The 17,055-nt window shown below is 51.9% G+C and overlaps 2 protein-coding genes across 4 annotated transcripts in view; both read right to left on the bottom strand.

Moving 5' to 3' along the window:
• Positions 1–10,115, bottom strand: part of Myo7a (myosin VIIA) — a 66,565-nt gene extending 56,450 nt beyond the window's left edge. Inside the window, exon 1 of the mRNA XM_027407706.2 lies at positions 10,055–10,115. Coding sequence (XP_027263507.1) covers positions 10,055–10,072 — 18 coding nt within the window. The 5' untranslated portion in view covers positions 10,073–10,115. The remainder of the gene's footprint in view (positions 1–10,054) is intronic.
• Positions 10,116–13,425: 3,310 nt separating this feature from the next.
• Capn5 (calpain 5) overlaps positions 13,426–17,055 on the bottom strand; it is a 55,540-nt gene continuing 51,910 nt past the window's right edge. For all 3 annotated transcript variants that reach the window (XM_027407708.1, XM_027407707.2, XM_027407709.1), the window contains exons 12-13: positions 16,862–16,998; positions 13,426–15,887 (exon numbers count right to left, since the gene is read on the bottom strand). In XM_027407708.1, the coding sequence (XP_027263509.1) occupies positions 15,708–15,887; positions 16,862–16,998 (317 nt within the window). In that variant the 3' untranslated portion in view covers positions 13,426–15,707. The remainder of the gene's footprint in view (positions 15,888–16,861; positions 16,999–17,055) is intronic.

Genomic DNA, 17,055 nt, shown 5'->3' with positions numbered 1-17,055 from the left:
AGGAGGAGAAAAGTGGGTGAGGTCCAGGACACAAAGATCCTTGGTGGCCTCGAGGCAAAATACCTGCTCTAATCTTACTAAAATGTGTTCCTTTGGGGGACGGGCTCCCAAGCTCTCCTGGAGTGTGGGAGAACTCAGCATCTCGACAAGCAGATCCTCTCAGATCAAATGTGGTTAGAAACGGTACAGCCTGGTAAACTGGCTCACTGCAGACCCATGGAAACAGCTTAGGGCCTGGATTCAGGGGCCAGGGTCCTAGGCCCTGCTCACTGACCCCTGAACCTCAGTTTCCTTGCCCCTCAGTAAGGGGGAGGGCTTGTATATAGTTATTTCAGCTTCCCTCTCCCATCAGAACTACAATGGGCCCTGGTTTGTTCATGTGAGTGGGAGTTAGGGCATACCAGAGAGAAGCCAATCAGTCCCAGGCCCTGCTTGATCCCAGAAAAGAAAAATGATCAGGCCCAGAGGTTAGGAGAGTTCATATTCACTGAGCATCCATAGGGAAGCTGGGACTCCCCACTGCTTCCCAGTGCCTGCCTTTTTAACCCTCATAGCTGCTGGACACCTCACCTCCAGCCCGTGGGTCACCTAAGCCTGCCACACAGCTGTAGCCCAGACAGTTAGCAGCAGCTTTTCCCTGGCCTAGGCTTCCTCAGCCCTGATGGGTCACAGTGATTCTGCACCTGTGAGAGGTGTGTGTACAGTTTGCCTGTCCTCTGGGGACAAAGCAGAAGCAGACTGGAAGGTGCTGTCCAAGGAGGAGCAAACCAGGCTACCCTGAGATGAGTCATGATAGGAACAGGTACCAGGTCCACAGGGACATGGAGCCACCCAGCCAGAAAATGGCACAATTTTCACTTTCATTCTTGAGACAGTGTCTCATGTAGCCCAGGCTGGCCTCAAATTTGATACATGGCCAAGGATGACTTCTCTCCCATTAGAGTGCTGAATTACAGGCAAGCCATATGATGCCTGGTTTATGCAGTTGGGATTGAACCCTGGGCTTTGTGCATTGTAGACAAGCTCTTACCTGCTGAGCTACACCCCTAGTTCCTGGGTTTTCACTTTGACAGCTCCCTTCTGGCAGCTGTGTGGATAATGGAGTCATCCCCTGACCTCACAGCCCAGCACCACACCATTTTAGGCAGGGCTGGGCCAGCCTTTCACCCATGGCTCCCCAGAGCCTAGCTCAGAAAAAGCCTCAGCGAGAGAGAGGAGGCAGAGCAGTGTGAGTGGATGTGAGCATGTGTGTGGTGGGAGTGTAAGCCAGGACTTGTGACTGTGTGTGAGGGAATGAATGGCAGTGTATGTGTGTGGGGGGGGATAGAGAGAGTGAGCACAGAACAGAATCTTGAACTAGTGGTGTGGTTCAGAGGAGAGCACTCACCCAGGACACAGGCTGTAGGCTCTATCCCTAACATCACGAAGGAGGAAGGAAGGAAGGAAGGAAGGAAGGAAGGAAGGAAGGAAGGAAGGAAGGAGGAAGGAAAGAAAGGAAGGTGGGAAGGAAGAAAGGAAGGAAGGTGGGAAGGAGGGAAGGAAAGAGAGAGGAAAGGGGAGAGGCAGGCAACAAGGGGAGGAAGGAGGGAGGGAAGGAGGGAGGGAATGAGGGAAGAAAATAGAGATGATTCACACCTGCTGGCCCAGGTGCCAGGTGACTGCTCTATGGAAGTCCCAGAACCTTCCAGAAAGTTAAATGATCCTCTGAAATCAACTGCTCTATCAGCCTTCATGATACCCTTATGTGAAGAGTTCCATAGCCCCTGTTTTCTCAAAGAGGTTAAAATGTCCCTGCTATCACACAGCTGGAACCTGAGAAACTCCAATCCTGGGACACTTTCCCCACATGCCCCAGGTATAACCCTGAGCAAGTCAGGCTAAGGCTCCTGGCTGAGTGACTCCCAGCCCTAAAGACAAATTGGAAACCTAGACTGAGGACAGCTGAGAGCCAGGTCTCTGACTCACTGGTCTCTTCTGGCCTAGCACAGCACCTGGCAGACAAAATATTTTTCCCATTGAAAGAACATAGAATAATCAAATTAAGATACCTTGTATGAGCCAGAAATCGAGGCTCAGAGAGAAACTGAGGTGCTCAGCACACACAGAAAGCAGAAATGATTAGACTTTTCCTACTTCAGGCTGTTCCCAGGAGGGCAGCAACAACTATTTCTGCCCCAGGCCAGAACTTCAAATGTCAAGTTGGAGGCTTCAGGGAGAATTCTGGGGCCAGACAGTCTCTAAGAGGGACAACACTCTAGCCAGAAGAAGGCCTTATATCCTAAGACAGCTGTGACACAGGGGCACTTATTTTATAGGTGAAGAAACTAAGGCCCATGAAGAAAAGGGACGTTGGTGCACTCCCTCATCAGATTGCTCAGTGATGATACAAGAGAAGAAGGTAGATACAAGAGAAGAAGGAAGCCAAGAATCAGACCTGGCTCCAAGTCCCAACTCCCTAGGCCCACTTCCTGTTGCCAGACTCCAGGCCACCATACTGCCCAAAAAAGTGCTATGAAAGGGACCCCTCTAGGGACCTCATCTTGCAATGAAGATCCCATTTGTGACATGGCAAATGCTTCAGTGGGGGTTGTGTAACTTGGGCCAAGTCTCAGTGGATGCTTTTCTACTGTCAAGTGATTGGCTCAGTAGACCCAGGCCCAGGCCCCCATCTGCTATGCAGACCCAGCCATGGGGACGTCCTATGGCTCCATCTAATATTCTCAAGTGTACTCCCAATCCCCAATCCCCTTCAGGAAGCTGGCATTGAGCTACAGTGAAAAGTCAAGAGATGTGGGTTTCAGTTCAGCTCTGCCACTGGTGCTGTGTGACTTGGCAGTGGTACTCAGCCTTGCCAGTCTTGGAATGGAACGAGACGGTGTCTCTGAAAAGCGGAGACCCACAAAAATGCCACCTGTGCCTGCTGCCTGCCCTACTTCTTTTAGGCTTGAGGTCAGAATCACATCAACGCCAATCCCCAGGTTCTCGGGCCCCTCCTGCCTCTTCCCTCCTCTGGGGCAGGCCTTACATCTCTGTGGAATGACAGGAGTCTGAATGAGAACACGGGCCTCACTCATTTTCCTAATCACCCTGGGCCACTTCATAGGTGGGAGGTGATCAATATATTGCCACAGGTATCTAGAAGCAGGAACTATAACAAGTTACTAGCCTGTGGTGGAGGAGGGGACTCTAGGATGCTCCTCTATGTGCCTGGGAGTGCTCCATGCACTGGATGCCAGTAAAAGCTGGGGATTCTATTCTCCACTTGGTCCAGCTAGCCTGCCCCTCACCCACCGCATCCCTGGGTTTTTCAGGTGGCAAAACATCCAGATCCTGGGAGGTGTGGCTTTGGCTAAATTTATACCCTAGTCCCATGCAGCATCCTAGCATCTCAGTCTCCAGTGCACGTCTAGCTCCTGCATCCCACTTGTCTTCTGACCGACCCGGAAATTGAGGCCCAGGCAAGCGAGCCTTCCCCTCCCGACCCGGGGCTCACCGGCATGACCGCGAAGGTCTTGAGCGCTTGGTTCAAGTTTCGCACTAGAGCCCACTTGCCAGGCGGCGGGGCGGGAGCCTCGCCCGGATCAGCAGGATTGCCGGGGTACTCCATGGTGCGCAGGGTCTGGTGGCCGCACGAAGTGATGCGGGCTCCTAATTCACCTAATCCCGCGCGCCACAGTCTCGGGAACCCTAAACCCGGCCATCTGCCACGGGCCCATGGTAACGGCGGCTTGGGTGACGCCCGTGGGCCTGGCGGGGAGGGGTCACCGCGCTACTGGGACCCCTCCTATGGAGAGACCTTGACATCCCCAGATTCCCGGGTGCTTCTCTGGGACCGTAGCCAGAAAAAGTGGCTCCAGGTATCTCATCTTGGCTGCAGTTTTGAAGAAAATCGGTCTGTTTTCTACAGAAGGAAAAGCCAGACAGCTATAGGGGAGCGCGTGTAAACTTCGACAAGTTTAAGGACTACTGGGAAGAGTCTCGCTGGTTCCATGGCAGCTGCTGGGGAATGAAAACTGGTAAAAATAGTAGGAGGAGGAGTCGTAGTTGTAGTCGTAGTGATAGTGATGATGATGATGATGATGATGATAATAATAATAATAAATTCTTCCAATAAGAAATCTTGGGGGAACTGGACCGTGAAGAGCTTTTCTGATCCTCTCCCTCAGGACCCCCAAGTCAACTATGTGTGGGTGGCTTCGGCTCTCAGAGGTACAGTGGACTCCCCAGGACCTGGAGCCACCATGATGGTTTAAGCTTACCTTACAGGGGCCTGGCATCGCTCCTGTGTCCCTGCATCCAAGCAAAAGGAAGCACCAGGCTCCAGTCAGCGCTGAGCCAGGAGCCAGGCGCCACTGTTATTCCAGTATGCTTCCCAGCTTCCTGCCCCACCCTCCCACTTCTATCTGCTTCTCTGCCCTCCTCTTTTCTCTTTTCTCTTCAAGTCCACCTATCTTCATTACAGACAAAACTCCTGGCCTGGAATCCCAGCAGCCCCGCTGCTCCCTTAGCAAACACCAGCAGGGAGCAGAGTCAGGGAGGCTTCTGCCTGTGGCCCAGAGGAGGGTCAGAAGCCACAGGCAGCTCAGGGCTGGCGCCAGGCCAGCGCCTCCTTTTACCCATACATCCCAGTCTCAGCCTCAGGGACCCAGGACTCTATCATTCTGCTCCGGGCTGACTGACTGCAGCCACTAACCCTTTCCACCCTCGGGAAGCCTGTTCCATCAAGCCCAGAGCCAGGGTACCTCTCCCTGTCTGCTTACCCACTGGGATCCCCAGAATGGAGGAAAGTACTATATATGGACTCTGGGCATTTTCCATCTTTCCCTACAAAAGCCTTTGCTGAGCACAAGCCCAGAGCAGGGCACAGAGGGCCCTGCTAACACAGCATGTCCTTGAACTCCTGGTGGGATACACGGATAAGGAAGTACCACCAGATAAGGGGGTCAGTGCTGAGCCCACATCAGCTCTGTGGACTCTGGAACCAGATAGTTTAGGTTCAATCCCACCTGGCCACAGCTGTGTTCTTTGGGCAAGCTCCTTTATCTGGCGTACCTGTTTCCTCATCTGCCTGTTACAGGGTAGCAGCTTCACAGAGGGTCTCGCGAACTCACGGTTTAAGCTGGGATCGGCACTGGTGCTGAGCAAACAATGTGTGCCGCTGGCTGTTATTAAGTGAGGGTCAGCAGCTGCAAGTGGGAGGTGATGGCTGATGCTAAGAATCTGAACTACGTGTACAGCTGATTTCTCTTCAGAAACCACGGAGGACAGGAGGCAGCAGGAGGGTGTTCTTCAAATGCCAAGAGAAAAAAGAATCCAGGTGCCGTAGCTCATGCCTGTAATCCCGCTGATGCACAGGCAAGGGGAGAGGTCATTTGAGGCCAGCCTACACACTGCATCGTGAGTTCAAGGCTGGTTTGAGCAACATAGTAAGACTCCATGTTTAAAGGGAAAAAAAAGAGAAAGAAGGAAAAAAAAGGCAAGCCAGGAGGTGGTGGCGCATGCCTTTAATCCCAACACTGGGGAGGCAGAGGCAGGCTGATCTCTGTGAGTTCAACAACAGCCTGGTCTACAGAGAGAGTTCCAAGACAGCCAGGGCTGTTACACAGAGAAACCCTGTCTTGAAAAACAAACAAACAAAAAAAAAAAAAAAGGAAGAAAGAAGCTACAACTGAGAATCCTATCCCTGGTGTCATGAAAAGGGTCACTGAGGGCTGGAGAGATGGCTCATTGGTTAGGAGAGGACACTGCTCTTCCAGAGAAGCTGAGTTCAATTCCCAGCACCCACAAAATGGTCATAACCACCTGAACCTGCAGCTCCAGAGGTTCAGCACCAGGCATGTGTTTGGTACATACACATAATGCAGGCAAAACACTCACAAACATAACAGAAAATAAGTGAATCTGAAAAATCTAAAACATAATTGCAAGGTAATGATAATAGCCAGCATTGTACTTTGGGTATGTAATTGTCCCTTTTCCCCCATGTGACTAGAAATGCAAAAATAGTGCTAAATCTATGTTAATATGTTTGACACACAGTATGTAAAGATGTAATCTGTGAAAACAGAAAAGGGGTGGAGCTATAGAGGTGCATATCTCATACTGTTGAAGCTAATTTGGCCTTTATATTGTTACATATTTAAGATATTAGCTATAAGTCTAAGAGGAAACATAAAGGAAAATAAACCTTTAAAAGTTTTTTAAAACAGTGTTTATTTTTAAGAATTTATTTTTATTTATGTGTATATGTGTATGTATGAACTTATGCCAAGTTTGTGAGTGCCCAGGTTGGTTCCCTGGAGCTAGAGTTATAAGCTGCTGTGAGTTAGCTAACTGACATGGGAGCTAGGATCTGAATTCCAGTTCTCTGAGAGAGCAGCAAGCACTCCCAACTTCTGAGCCATCTCTCCAGCCCATAAGGTTTTTTTTTTAATAACACCAAGAAGAAGGAAAAAAAAAACTTGCCGGGCAAGTTTAATCCCAGCACTAGGGAGGCAGAGGCAGGTAGATCTCTGTAGTTTGAGGCCATCCTGGTCTAGGACAACCAGAACTATTACACAGAGAAACCCTGTGTCAAAAAAAACAGAAGAAGAAGAATAAGAAGAGTCATAAAGAGGAGGTGAAAAGGCAATCAAAATAGTAAATTGAAAAAATAAAATTTAACAAAAAGGTGGCGGTAATGAAGGAACTGGGAGAAGAAGTTACAAGACAAGTTAAACAGAACAAATAGCTGAACCCAAAAGGCCTTAGCAGGGAGCTGGGATGGAGCCCAATCAGCTGAGGGCTTGCCTAGAACGCATGAAGCCCCAGCACTACACAAAACCAGTCATGGTGCATGGCTTTAACCACAGCCCTGGGGAGGTAGAGGCAGTGGGAATGGAAGTTCCAGGTCACTCTTGGCTACTGAGCAAGTTGGAGACTGACCTAGGATAGATGAGATGGATCCTCAGCAGAAGTTACTGTAAATATAAGTGGACTAAATGCACTAATTGAAAGAAAGAGCTTGACAGAATGGATAAGGAACTTGGTTCTACCAAGGACTTCCTGCACAAGGCTCACTTTGGATTCAAGGACTTCATAAAGATAGCATTCCAGGCAAATAGTAACCAAAAGAGCAATGGGTGCTCACATCAGTATCAGGCCCAACAGATTTGAAGGCATGAGAGGTAACAAGGGACAAAGAAGTTATTATGTACTAAGTCTCAATCCAGCCATCAGCAGCCCAGAGTTATCTTTAAACCTCCCTCTGCCTGCAAATCTGGGTCAAGTTCCAATGGTTCTCACCCTGGCCTACCACAGAGCAGACAGGATAGTCATGTAAGACCTCAAGGTCCCTGGAAGAAGCAAAGTGTGCACCACAGAGGCCTGGGTTCTTGTTTCCATCCTGTCACTAAGGGCCTGGCCACTCTGGGATGTCTTCCAGAGATGTTGGTTAGGAGATACAACTTGCTAAAGCTGCACAGCTTTCCTGATACTGACTATACCGACTCCCAGGCTTCTTCCCATCCCCCTGTCCCCCTGAGATCTGGCTGCCACACTTTTGCTTCCCTTGACATTCAATGGGCTGGAAACTGCTCCACAGAGGCAGGGGATGGATGGTGTGCATCCTTGGTGCTGAACCTGGCATGGAGGTAGGCCTTATTGGACTCTGTGGGTGGCAGGTGGATGAGAACTGACTGGAAGAGGGAGCCTTGGACACCCTAGGACTCCCTAGGGACCCTGACTGACTCATAAGGCCATAAAGACTAGGGGTGTGCCACACAGGCTTCCCAGGGAAAAGACCCTATTCTGCAAATGCCACCTAGAGGCAGTCTGACCTCTCCTCCCGCAGGCCCAGTGTCTGTTGTCTTAACCCTGTGGCCCTCCCTGGGCCTCCACGTCTTGACAATTGTCTCCCCACCAGGGTCAGTCCCTGCCCAGCTGATGTTTCAATGACCCTGTATGAACCTCAGTTTCTTCACCTGTGAGATGCTCTCAAAGTTCCCCATCTCATAGCTTCACTGATCAGTTAGGATGGTGGACACGGGTACCAATCTTGGCCAGCTGGAGCCCTCCATAAAGCAAAAGGTTTTCCAGGAGAAGTGGGGTTTGAGTAATTAGCCCCCCATAGTTGTACGAGTGTCCTTTGTGCCTGGCACCCTGCCATGGCTTCGGAAGGCTAGGTGTAGAGGGAGGAATGAAGGACACACGAGTTGAGTCTGTAGTTCAGGAAGGCTGAGGCATACAGGGAAGGAGAGAGGATGGGCGACTGATCTGCCATCATTTGTTCCACACAGGGACAACCTACATGCAGAAAAAGAACCATCGGCTCCTCTGAGGCCTCCTGAGAGTTCCTCATCCCACATAAAGTAAGAGAACAAAGCACAGGGACACATCACAGCACCATTATCAGTAGGTATTTGGCAGCAGCTGACTACTGTGGAAGTCTATGTCAGGCCCTGACTGGACATTTTATTGGCATGGCATTATATTCTCAAACCTCCTGTAGGCAAGAACTATCATCAGCCCTTTGTCACAGAAGTGCAAAGTCGCATAGTGCAAATTGCTGTCATGACAGCAATTAGCTTATAGCTTCATAGCTGGAGAGCCAAGGAGCCAGGACCCCACTCAGCCCTTGTGTCCAAATGGTGCACTCTTAGCTGTGCATCACTCTGCACCAAACCCTACCTCACAGTGGGCTGGAGCCCAGCTGGGAACCCAAGGAGCAGGAGGAGGCTGCCCTTGTTTCTGGGGCTCCATGGGGGTCCAGGAAGTCAGAAGACACATGGACTGCATGCAGGGTGACAGGAGCAAAGAGGCTCCTGAGAGAAATGAAAGCTGTACTGAGGCCTGAGAGGATGTAGCCAGACAGGATGGGGAGGCCAAGGTCAGGGATGGGAGTAGAGGGTGAGGCAGGCAGGAGTGGGCAGGCAAGGGAATGGAATTGGCAGCTCCGAGCCAAGGTCCTGGGGCAGAAGGGACCTTCATACTCAGCCCAACGCCCTCACAGCATCATCAAGGTCCAAGATGGAGCCTTCAAGCTGGGCAGCACCCAGAGCTGGTGCATTTGAGGGAAAGTATGTCCCATTTAAAAGTGGGTAGAGCTGCCATCCACCCACAGATCTACTCCCAACATGACTCCTGCAGGATGAGGTAGCCAGAGAAACAGCCCTTGGGGAGGGTGTCCTGGGGGAACACTCCTGAGGATCATAGGGACTCCAGACCCTCCTTCTGGGGGTCCATGTGAATCCCCACCCAAGAGCCCTCTTTAGCCTGGCTTTGGTGGTCTCTGGTGGGCCTTTGGACAAGCTCTCAGCCCTGAAAATTTTCCTGATCAACACTAGTAGCCTGCCTTTAATACACCATCCCCATGTGGGCTTGGGGCTTCCAGCCAAGCTGCTCCATTGGCCTCATGACCTGGGACCACAGGAAACTGGTAGCTGAACCCCCAGAGCCAGCTTCACAGCCTTAAGGCTCTGTGCCAGACCCACCTGGCCAACTGCCTACATTCCAGGCTCCCACTTTGGAGACCAAAAGGCTCATTAGAGCCTCAGGCTGGTCACGGGGAAGGGCTGAGGTGTCAAGAGACCAGAGTGGCCCTGGGGAGGAGTAGGGGGACTGGAAGGCTCAGCTAAAGGACAGCACTCTGCCTGTCCTCTAGGGAGTTCCAGCTTGGGCCCTGTCACCACAACTCACTTCTGCCCAAGGTCCTAAGCAAACTTGCTAACTGCCTCCCCAGAGACCTCCTATACTGGGACCTTCACACTGTTCCTCTGCCTGGAATGCCTGGGACTCAGGTGGATGAGTCATCACTTTAGCCCAGAGACACAGTAAGAAAAGGAAGCTGCTATGGCGTGCCAGGGGGGTCAGACTCAGGACTGGGCCTGTGAGAGGTGGAAAATTCTTCATGGCAGGGTTCTGAAGACTAGGTAGGAGTTTTCCAAGAGGAAGAACAGAAGACAGCTAAGAGAAGCTTAGTTTCCACAGCTAAGAGAAGAGAGCATGGAGGGTGGGAGATGAGCTACTCAGCATGACCCTCCCTGGTCCTGAGAAAGAAAAGATGAGGCGCACTCACCTGCTGAAGAATAACCATGATCCTGAGTCAGAAGCACCTACGGGAGTGACCAGGTACAGTTCTGTGGGAAGAGACAGCACCAAGCCCTGAGCCCAGGCAACTCTGAGTCTGCAAGGCCACCTAGGCTCCTCCCCAGCACCCCCACCCCTCCTCCCTCACGGAAATCCTTCCAGATTTCTGTCCCTTGTCCCTCCCATCACAACTCAGTCTATATGACCCTCAGTTGCTGTCACCACCTCCATTGCCCAGAGCTGCTAAGCCTTGGTCATTCTGTCAGCCTTTGTCACCAAGACTCCCAAGGGGCTCCTAGAAAGTAGTGTATTTAACCCCACACCAGACATATGAACAAAGCTCAGGGAAGGTTTGTCTCTTGCACAAGATCATACAGTAGGACAGGGAAGATTCAAGACTAAAACTTGGGCTCCAACATCCCACCCAATTCAGGACTGCTCTAGGTCACATGATAGAGTGGCTTATTGCCTTCATCTCCTACCTCATCCAGCATGGGGCTAGGCCCAGAAACCAGCTCAAGGAGGATTTGCTGCACTGGCCATGGTCACCGGAAGCATCCCTAGCCTATAGGCCCTGGCTCAAGGCCCCTCCATCCCTGCCTGGTCTGCCTACACCCCTCCCTGCCCCCAGTGAGCATTAAGTTTTCACAAGGGCCCATTCAGAGGCACTGGGATATCTGATCCTCTGCCCACGACACTACCTGACACCTGAGCCCTGACCCCCAGGCCCTGGGTCTCTATGGGCACGTGGTCCTACTGGAGACCTACACCAGCCTGGGGAACCTGGCAAGGAAATAATTGCAAGGGCAGCAGGCAGGAGAGCTGCCATCTGAAGAGGCTGCCTGGCTCCTGCCCATTCATGCAAGCACAAGACTGCCAAGACAGACCAGGACCTTAGGACAGAGCTGAAGGCCGGTGCATCAGGGAAAACCACAGGGCTCTTTTATCTAGTGCAGGACATTCTAGTCCCTACACTAAGAACTAGATCTTGTGTGAGTTTTTCAGATTGAGAGTACAGAACCATTTCTTCTTCTAGGACTAGGTCTGATTTTACCTTGTCTCCTCAGCAACCCTGGCCGGGGGCCTTCATATTCCCAAGTCACAGGTGGGAAATATAAGGCATTAAGGCACACAGAGAGGAAAGAACTTGTGCAAGGAAAGAAAGATTATGAGGGAGAGATGACCAAAGAGACCAGAAGAGAGAGAAGAGCACCCATGCCATCCCGCTTCTCTCTCTTCTCCTCCCTTCTTCTCCCCTTCCTTCTTCTATTCTCTTCTCCTGTGGCCCTGGATGCTCCTGGCCCAGTCCCAGCCCAGAAACAACTCCACAGGCCTTTTCCTCTTCAGCAGTTCCCTTCTCCATGCTACAAGCTTCCATGTGCCCTGCTCAGGACATTTTCTTTTCATGGATATGGTGACAAGGCCTCTGTAGGTTGAGGGAAGTTGCAGGGAGGCAAGGCTGTGGGAGCAGGGGCTCCAGAAGAGGCTCCAGCCCATGACTCCTCCCAATCCCAAAGTCCTAGAGCAGTCCATTCTTACCTGGGTCTTATTTGCACCCCCTGCGGCCTGGGGTCAGTGGCCACAGAGCAGTAGGACTCTGCAAGCTGGGGCTGGAGCCTGCAAACACTGTCCCAGCCTGAGTCTTGCTCCCAGGTTGCTGTGGGGTCCTCTGGGCTTTTCTGTTTCTTGTCGTCTCCCTGGGTCACTCTCTTTCTGTTCAGGGCAGCTGTCCAGCCAGCACTGAACCCTCCCACTCCAAAGCCTTCTCCCAGGAGGCGGAGCCCGAGGGGGCCTCCAAGGTCTGGATATGGTGACATCAGCGTGAAGGGCGGGCTGTGCTGGGACTGAGACTAATGTCCAGAGGCTGCCCAAGGTGCTGTGTGAGGCACTGGCTAGCCAGCAGGGATGAAAGGCATGGAGGCCTCAGGAGGCCCTGCTGGCCAGTGTGGGACTCCGGCCTAGGATCACCCATCTGGGCCTCAGGGAACTCTTGTTATGTGTGTCACTACCTGCTGTCTCTGCATGGTTGAGATGCCTGATCTGGCCCCTCCCTGGTCATGATTTTTGCTCAGCTCCCAGTGACCTCCCCACAGCTCCCCTCCTCCCTCTAGATGGGCAGGCTTGGCAACACCGGACCCTTAGGGGGCATGACATTCAAAACAAGACTCCCCAAGATGTTTCCACACGAGGCTCTTCATCCCACCTCCACAGCTTGTTCTAGAGGGTCTTGTGTGTGCTATTTTCTGATTACCCAGAAATTTTGCCAAACTACCTGACCAGGAGCAACGTCTTACAGCAGAGAGATTCATCCAATGTGACACAAAATGTGTGATTTAAAAGGAGGCGAGAATGAACAGGATACAAAATACTCAAAAATAGGTGAGGAAGGTGGGCTGAAGGACTCCCTTCTGAGACCTGGCCCTTTCTCCTGCCCTCTCTTTTCCAGCAGAGAAGCTGCCTATGGAGTGAGGAATCTGTGGCGGTAGAGGTTGGGCCAGAGGAGCAACGGCCCAACAGCGCCACCTGCTGGGCACAGTCAATTGCTACAAGACCAAGGCTGAGGGAGCAACTAGGGAAAGCGGCCTCTGCTGGTCAGCTTCCTCAGACCCCAGGGCGCCACAGTGCAAGGTAGTGCAGAGACCAAGGCTGAATGGCACCAGAGAAAGCATGAACCCCTTCCTCACCGCCTCACAGTCCACCCTACCTCTCCAGGCTCTGCCTGCCTTCTGTGCCACCTAGAAGAGGCATGAATTTCCACACCTGAGCCTTTTTAGGACACCACATCCAAACCATTGCAGACCTGGTCTTAGTTCATACCACCCTCACCCGCCTCTCACCCTTCAAATCGCATCCATCATTGCAGCATTCCATCCATATTGCTTTCTACAGTCCTAACCCAGCTTCTGCCCATGGCCCTGCCCAGGAATTCCTAGCTCTATTAACCTGCACCTTCCCAGTATCTCTGCTCTAGCCACCTGTGTCTATGGCCTGCCTGTAACTGCCTCCTCTCCCCTGGAACAGGACACGGGCCTGAACTGACAGGCTGAGACTTGGTTCCTAGGGGCTCCCGTACTATCCTGTCAAGAACACTACAGAGTCATGATCAGAGGACTTGTGCATCTCTCCAGTCGCTGGAAGGTGTTTCCAGAGCAGGGACTGTGCTTCTCCAGGGCCTGGAATGGGCAGGGCTCAGCAAAGCCAGTCCCACAGAGATTTGCAGCAGGGAACTTGAATGATTCCACAGAGTTCACCAGGCCACCAGCAAGGCCAGCCTCATCTGGGATTCAGCCACTCATTGTCCCTTCCCTCCTTATCCCCATCCCCCTGAGAGGGGGGAGATGAAACAGACAGACACAGGTCTTTCTAGAGTGGCAGTTAATATTTATTCTGAGACGATAACATGCCTGTGATGCCAGGGCACGGTGACCTGGAGGAGTGAAGGCCAGGCCCTGGTGGTCCATATAGTGTAGGCTGCAGGGTTGATCGCCTGCAACTGGCACACTATGAGGCCTTCTGGGTGCAAAGAGTGAACAAAGCCACTGCTCTCCATGCTCCACACTGTCCTCACCAGTCCAGTCCTCAAGGCTTCCTGGGGACCAGAGGTCCCTGCACAGCCAGGAGCCAGCCTGGCCTAGCTTAAGAGGGAGGAAGCAAGAACAGGGCTGCTGGCCCAGTTCTGCTGGATGTGGGAGGCAGTGGCTAACCACCGGGAGAAGCTTATACAAGTTTGCTACTTGGTCCTGGTTTGCCCTGTGCCTCAGGGGGATATGGCTGAGCTAAGACCCACATGTCAGGCCCTGAGACCCAAGATGGCACAGCAGCTTCGGACTCCTGGTTTACAATAGCCATTGAGAAGTGATATGTGAATGTGTAGAGTATACGATATAGAGACACACAGGAAGGGGTGTGACCTTGCTCTCAGTCTTGGAAGAGTCCCCACAAATAGGAGTCACCAGCCTCACGCTGCAGAGGGAGGAACTGAGGCACAGGAGGTTTAAGGGACTTGCTCCTGGTGGCATGCACAATCTCTGGACCAGGCCTAGGTCTTTGGAGGGAAGCCCCAATTGTGCAGGAGGAATTCTCTTATGTTTATTTCAGTGTCTAGCCCTTCCCATGGCCCAGGCTAGGAGCAGTGCTACCATGGAGCAAGATGGCAGTCAGATTCCAGCACCTCCAGCCAGGAAGAGGACCACACAGTAGGGATTGGAGACAGAAAGTCATATTCCCAAAAGGAATTCTGCTGTTGACCTAACTGTACTTTATCTACTAAGTCTGGTCTGGAAGCCCAAGGAGGGCACAGAAGGGACCCTGTGAGCCACAGCACCACTACTGAACAAGAGTCCCTCAGGAATGTAGTCTGCAAACAGCCTGAGGACGCCCAGGAACAAACATGATCATCTCCATCTTCCTTTGAGACTCCTCTGAGAAGGTCCCACTTCACCCATGCCCTTTCATGCTCAACATCAAAAGAAAAGCAGAGTAAAAACAAAATGAGTTTTAAAAAGAACAATGGGTAGGACAGACTTCCCTTTACAGAGATTTTTTTTTTTTAAATGCTAAGACTACCAAATGTTGAGGACTGAATGATGATGGTCTGGGCAGCAAGATCATGGTGGCCTCCTTGGCTGTCTAGGGGATGCTGGTGGAGAGGCCTCTGGTCAGGAGAGGGAAGTCCCTGCCTATGACACCCAACAGATGACATAACCCTGAAGGCCTGGCAACCCCCACCCTGGAGTCCTTTCTTCCAAGAAAACCCAGGATCTTTCAACAGAGGCAGTCTTATGTCCCCCTAGGGTCTCCCATAGCCCTACATTGACCTGCCTGGCCCGTGCCACTGCTTCCAACATCACAAGTAGAGATTGGGAAATAACTTTCTCACCAGTGTGGCCACAGCTCTTTAGGAGATGCGAGTGAAGTCAGGGGGTATCTGTCTCTGAGAAGACCTGAGGATGGGGAGGCCTAGGGCAGCTCTTTGTACTAACTGGACAAATCTATGTTGAATAACTGAATGGATGGCAGTGGGGCATTAGACAATGAGCAAATGTCTCCTGTATACTTCCCAGCAGGTGCCCACTAAGGGGTCTTTCAAGATGGTTCAAGAAGCGAGGTGTTGTGGGACTGGAGATGTAGCTCATCTGACAGAATGCTTGCCTAGCATACACAAAGCCCTAGGTTTGATACCCAGCACCATATAAACTGGTGTAGTGGTACATGCTTATAATCTCAACACGGGGAAAGTGGAGGCAGGGAGATAAGATTAAGGTCACTGCAAACTATACAGCAAAGACCTGGGAGGGGGGCTAGAAAACAAGAGGAGGGAAGGGACTTGGGACATGGCAGTTTGTGTGTAAACAAGTGACATCTTGGCACTCCTCGGCAGGCGTCAGGGCCTGGGGAAATGTTTTCAACAGATAGCCCCTTAGCAGCAATGTCCACTGGCTAGAGAGTTACTTGAAATCTTAGGCAAGAAAATGTTCTCCAAACACTGAGGCTCAGAGAGGGACAGGGCTCTCCTCAGGTCACACAGTAGGTCAGTGAAGAGTGGGGAAGGGCCCCAATGTCTGGTTCCCAGGCTGGTCCCAGGCCAGGTGGGGACATGCAAGTAGTGGTGAGAGCTAGTGGGGCCAGGTAGGCGGCTGGTGTCACACAGCTGTGAGAGAGGCACTGCTGAGGATGCTCACAGTTATGGTGCCTGGCAAGTCTCTGGGCTGCTGACTTCGGTCCTGGAGGTGGAGGATGTGGAGGGCCTGCTGGTCTTCCGGGTTAGCCTTTAGGCACACTTGGCCCAGAAATTCATCCTTCAGGACTCGGCGATTCCAAATCTGAAAGGAGACAGTGGGTGGGGGAGGGATGTGTCCAAGACCAAAGATATAGTCTATGGCAGGTGGGGAGTGAGGGCAGGGCCCAGAAACCTCTTCCCTCAATACAAGCCCAGTCAGGGAGAAACCAGTGTCCTGAACTGAGGCTTGCCCCCCTTCCAGAGCCTTGGGCTCCTGTCAAAGCTCTTTACTAAGTAGAAAGCCCAACCTGTCACTACTAGCTCTAGTAAACTTGAACTGGAGGGTTAACTTGGACTTGACCTAGTTCTGTCCCCAGGCCCTTTTTCTTTTGTTTGTTTGAAACAAGATTTCACTAGGTAGTTCTTGCTAGCCTGGAACTTGCTCCGCAGATCAGGTTAGCCCCAAACTCAGAGTTCTGTCCACCTCTGTCTCCTGAGTGCTGAGATTAAAGATGTGTACCACCACACTCAACACCTCATTTTTAATACTCAGGTTGAGTCACCTGCCCCTAAGGGTCCTTCCAGCCTCAATAACTACCAGTCAGTGATTTGACCCAGTGGGGACAAGTGCTAAGAACACTTGGAAAATCTGGTAGCTCCCCTGGGGTGCTACACATTTGTTTACAGATGGTTTCTCACCCAGAGAGAGGCTGCTCTGTGCCTGGGGGACAGAGGGCTTCCTGGTAATGAGCTCAGTCATGGTGGCCTGAGAGAAAGCTGTGTGCAAGGATACTGGTATTCGGATTCCCTCCTCAGGGCTGGTAGGAAACAGCTACAAGCTACATGTGATCTCAGTGTCACTATGAGGAATAGTGACCTTGGCTTGGACCTCTGACTCCAGTTGGAAGACCAACTTGCTGCCTCTCAGATATAGATTGAATGGGGGGGGGTAGGGGGGAAGACAACTGAAGCTAGCACCACCCGGTCCTTGTGGCAGGCTCTTCTGCCCTGGACTCCACCCCTTGGAGTGAGGGGCGGGGCATGGGAGGGGACAGCATGGGCTTGTGAGCGCCTTACCTGCACGGTGATGGGCTGAGTCAGCTTCTTGCGATAGAAAATGCCTTTCACATTGTACTCTGGTGTCGAGGTCCCTTTCTGCACAGCTGAGCGAACCTTTTCGCCCTCACACTTGATGATCACATATGAGTTTGCCCCTGGAGAAAGGATGGGTTGGGGCTGGGGTAAGGATGGGGCTGGTGCAGAGCCTAATA

The sequence above is a fragment of the Cricetulus griseus genome, chromosome 3 (assembly GCF_003668045.3).
Source record: "Cricetulus griseus strain 17A/GY chromosome 3, alternate assembly CriGri-PICRH-1.0, whole genome shotgun sequence".
Lineage (NCBI taxonomy): Eukaryota > Metazoa > Chordata > Mammalia > Rodentia > Cricetidae > Cricetulus > Cricetulus griseus.
This window is presented reverse-complemented; position numbering and strand designations above follow the sequence as displayed.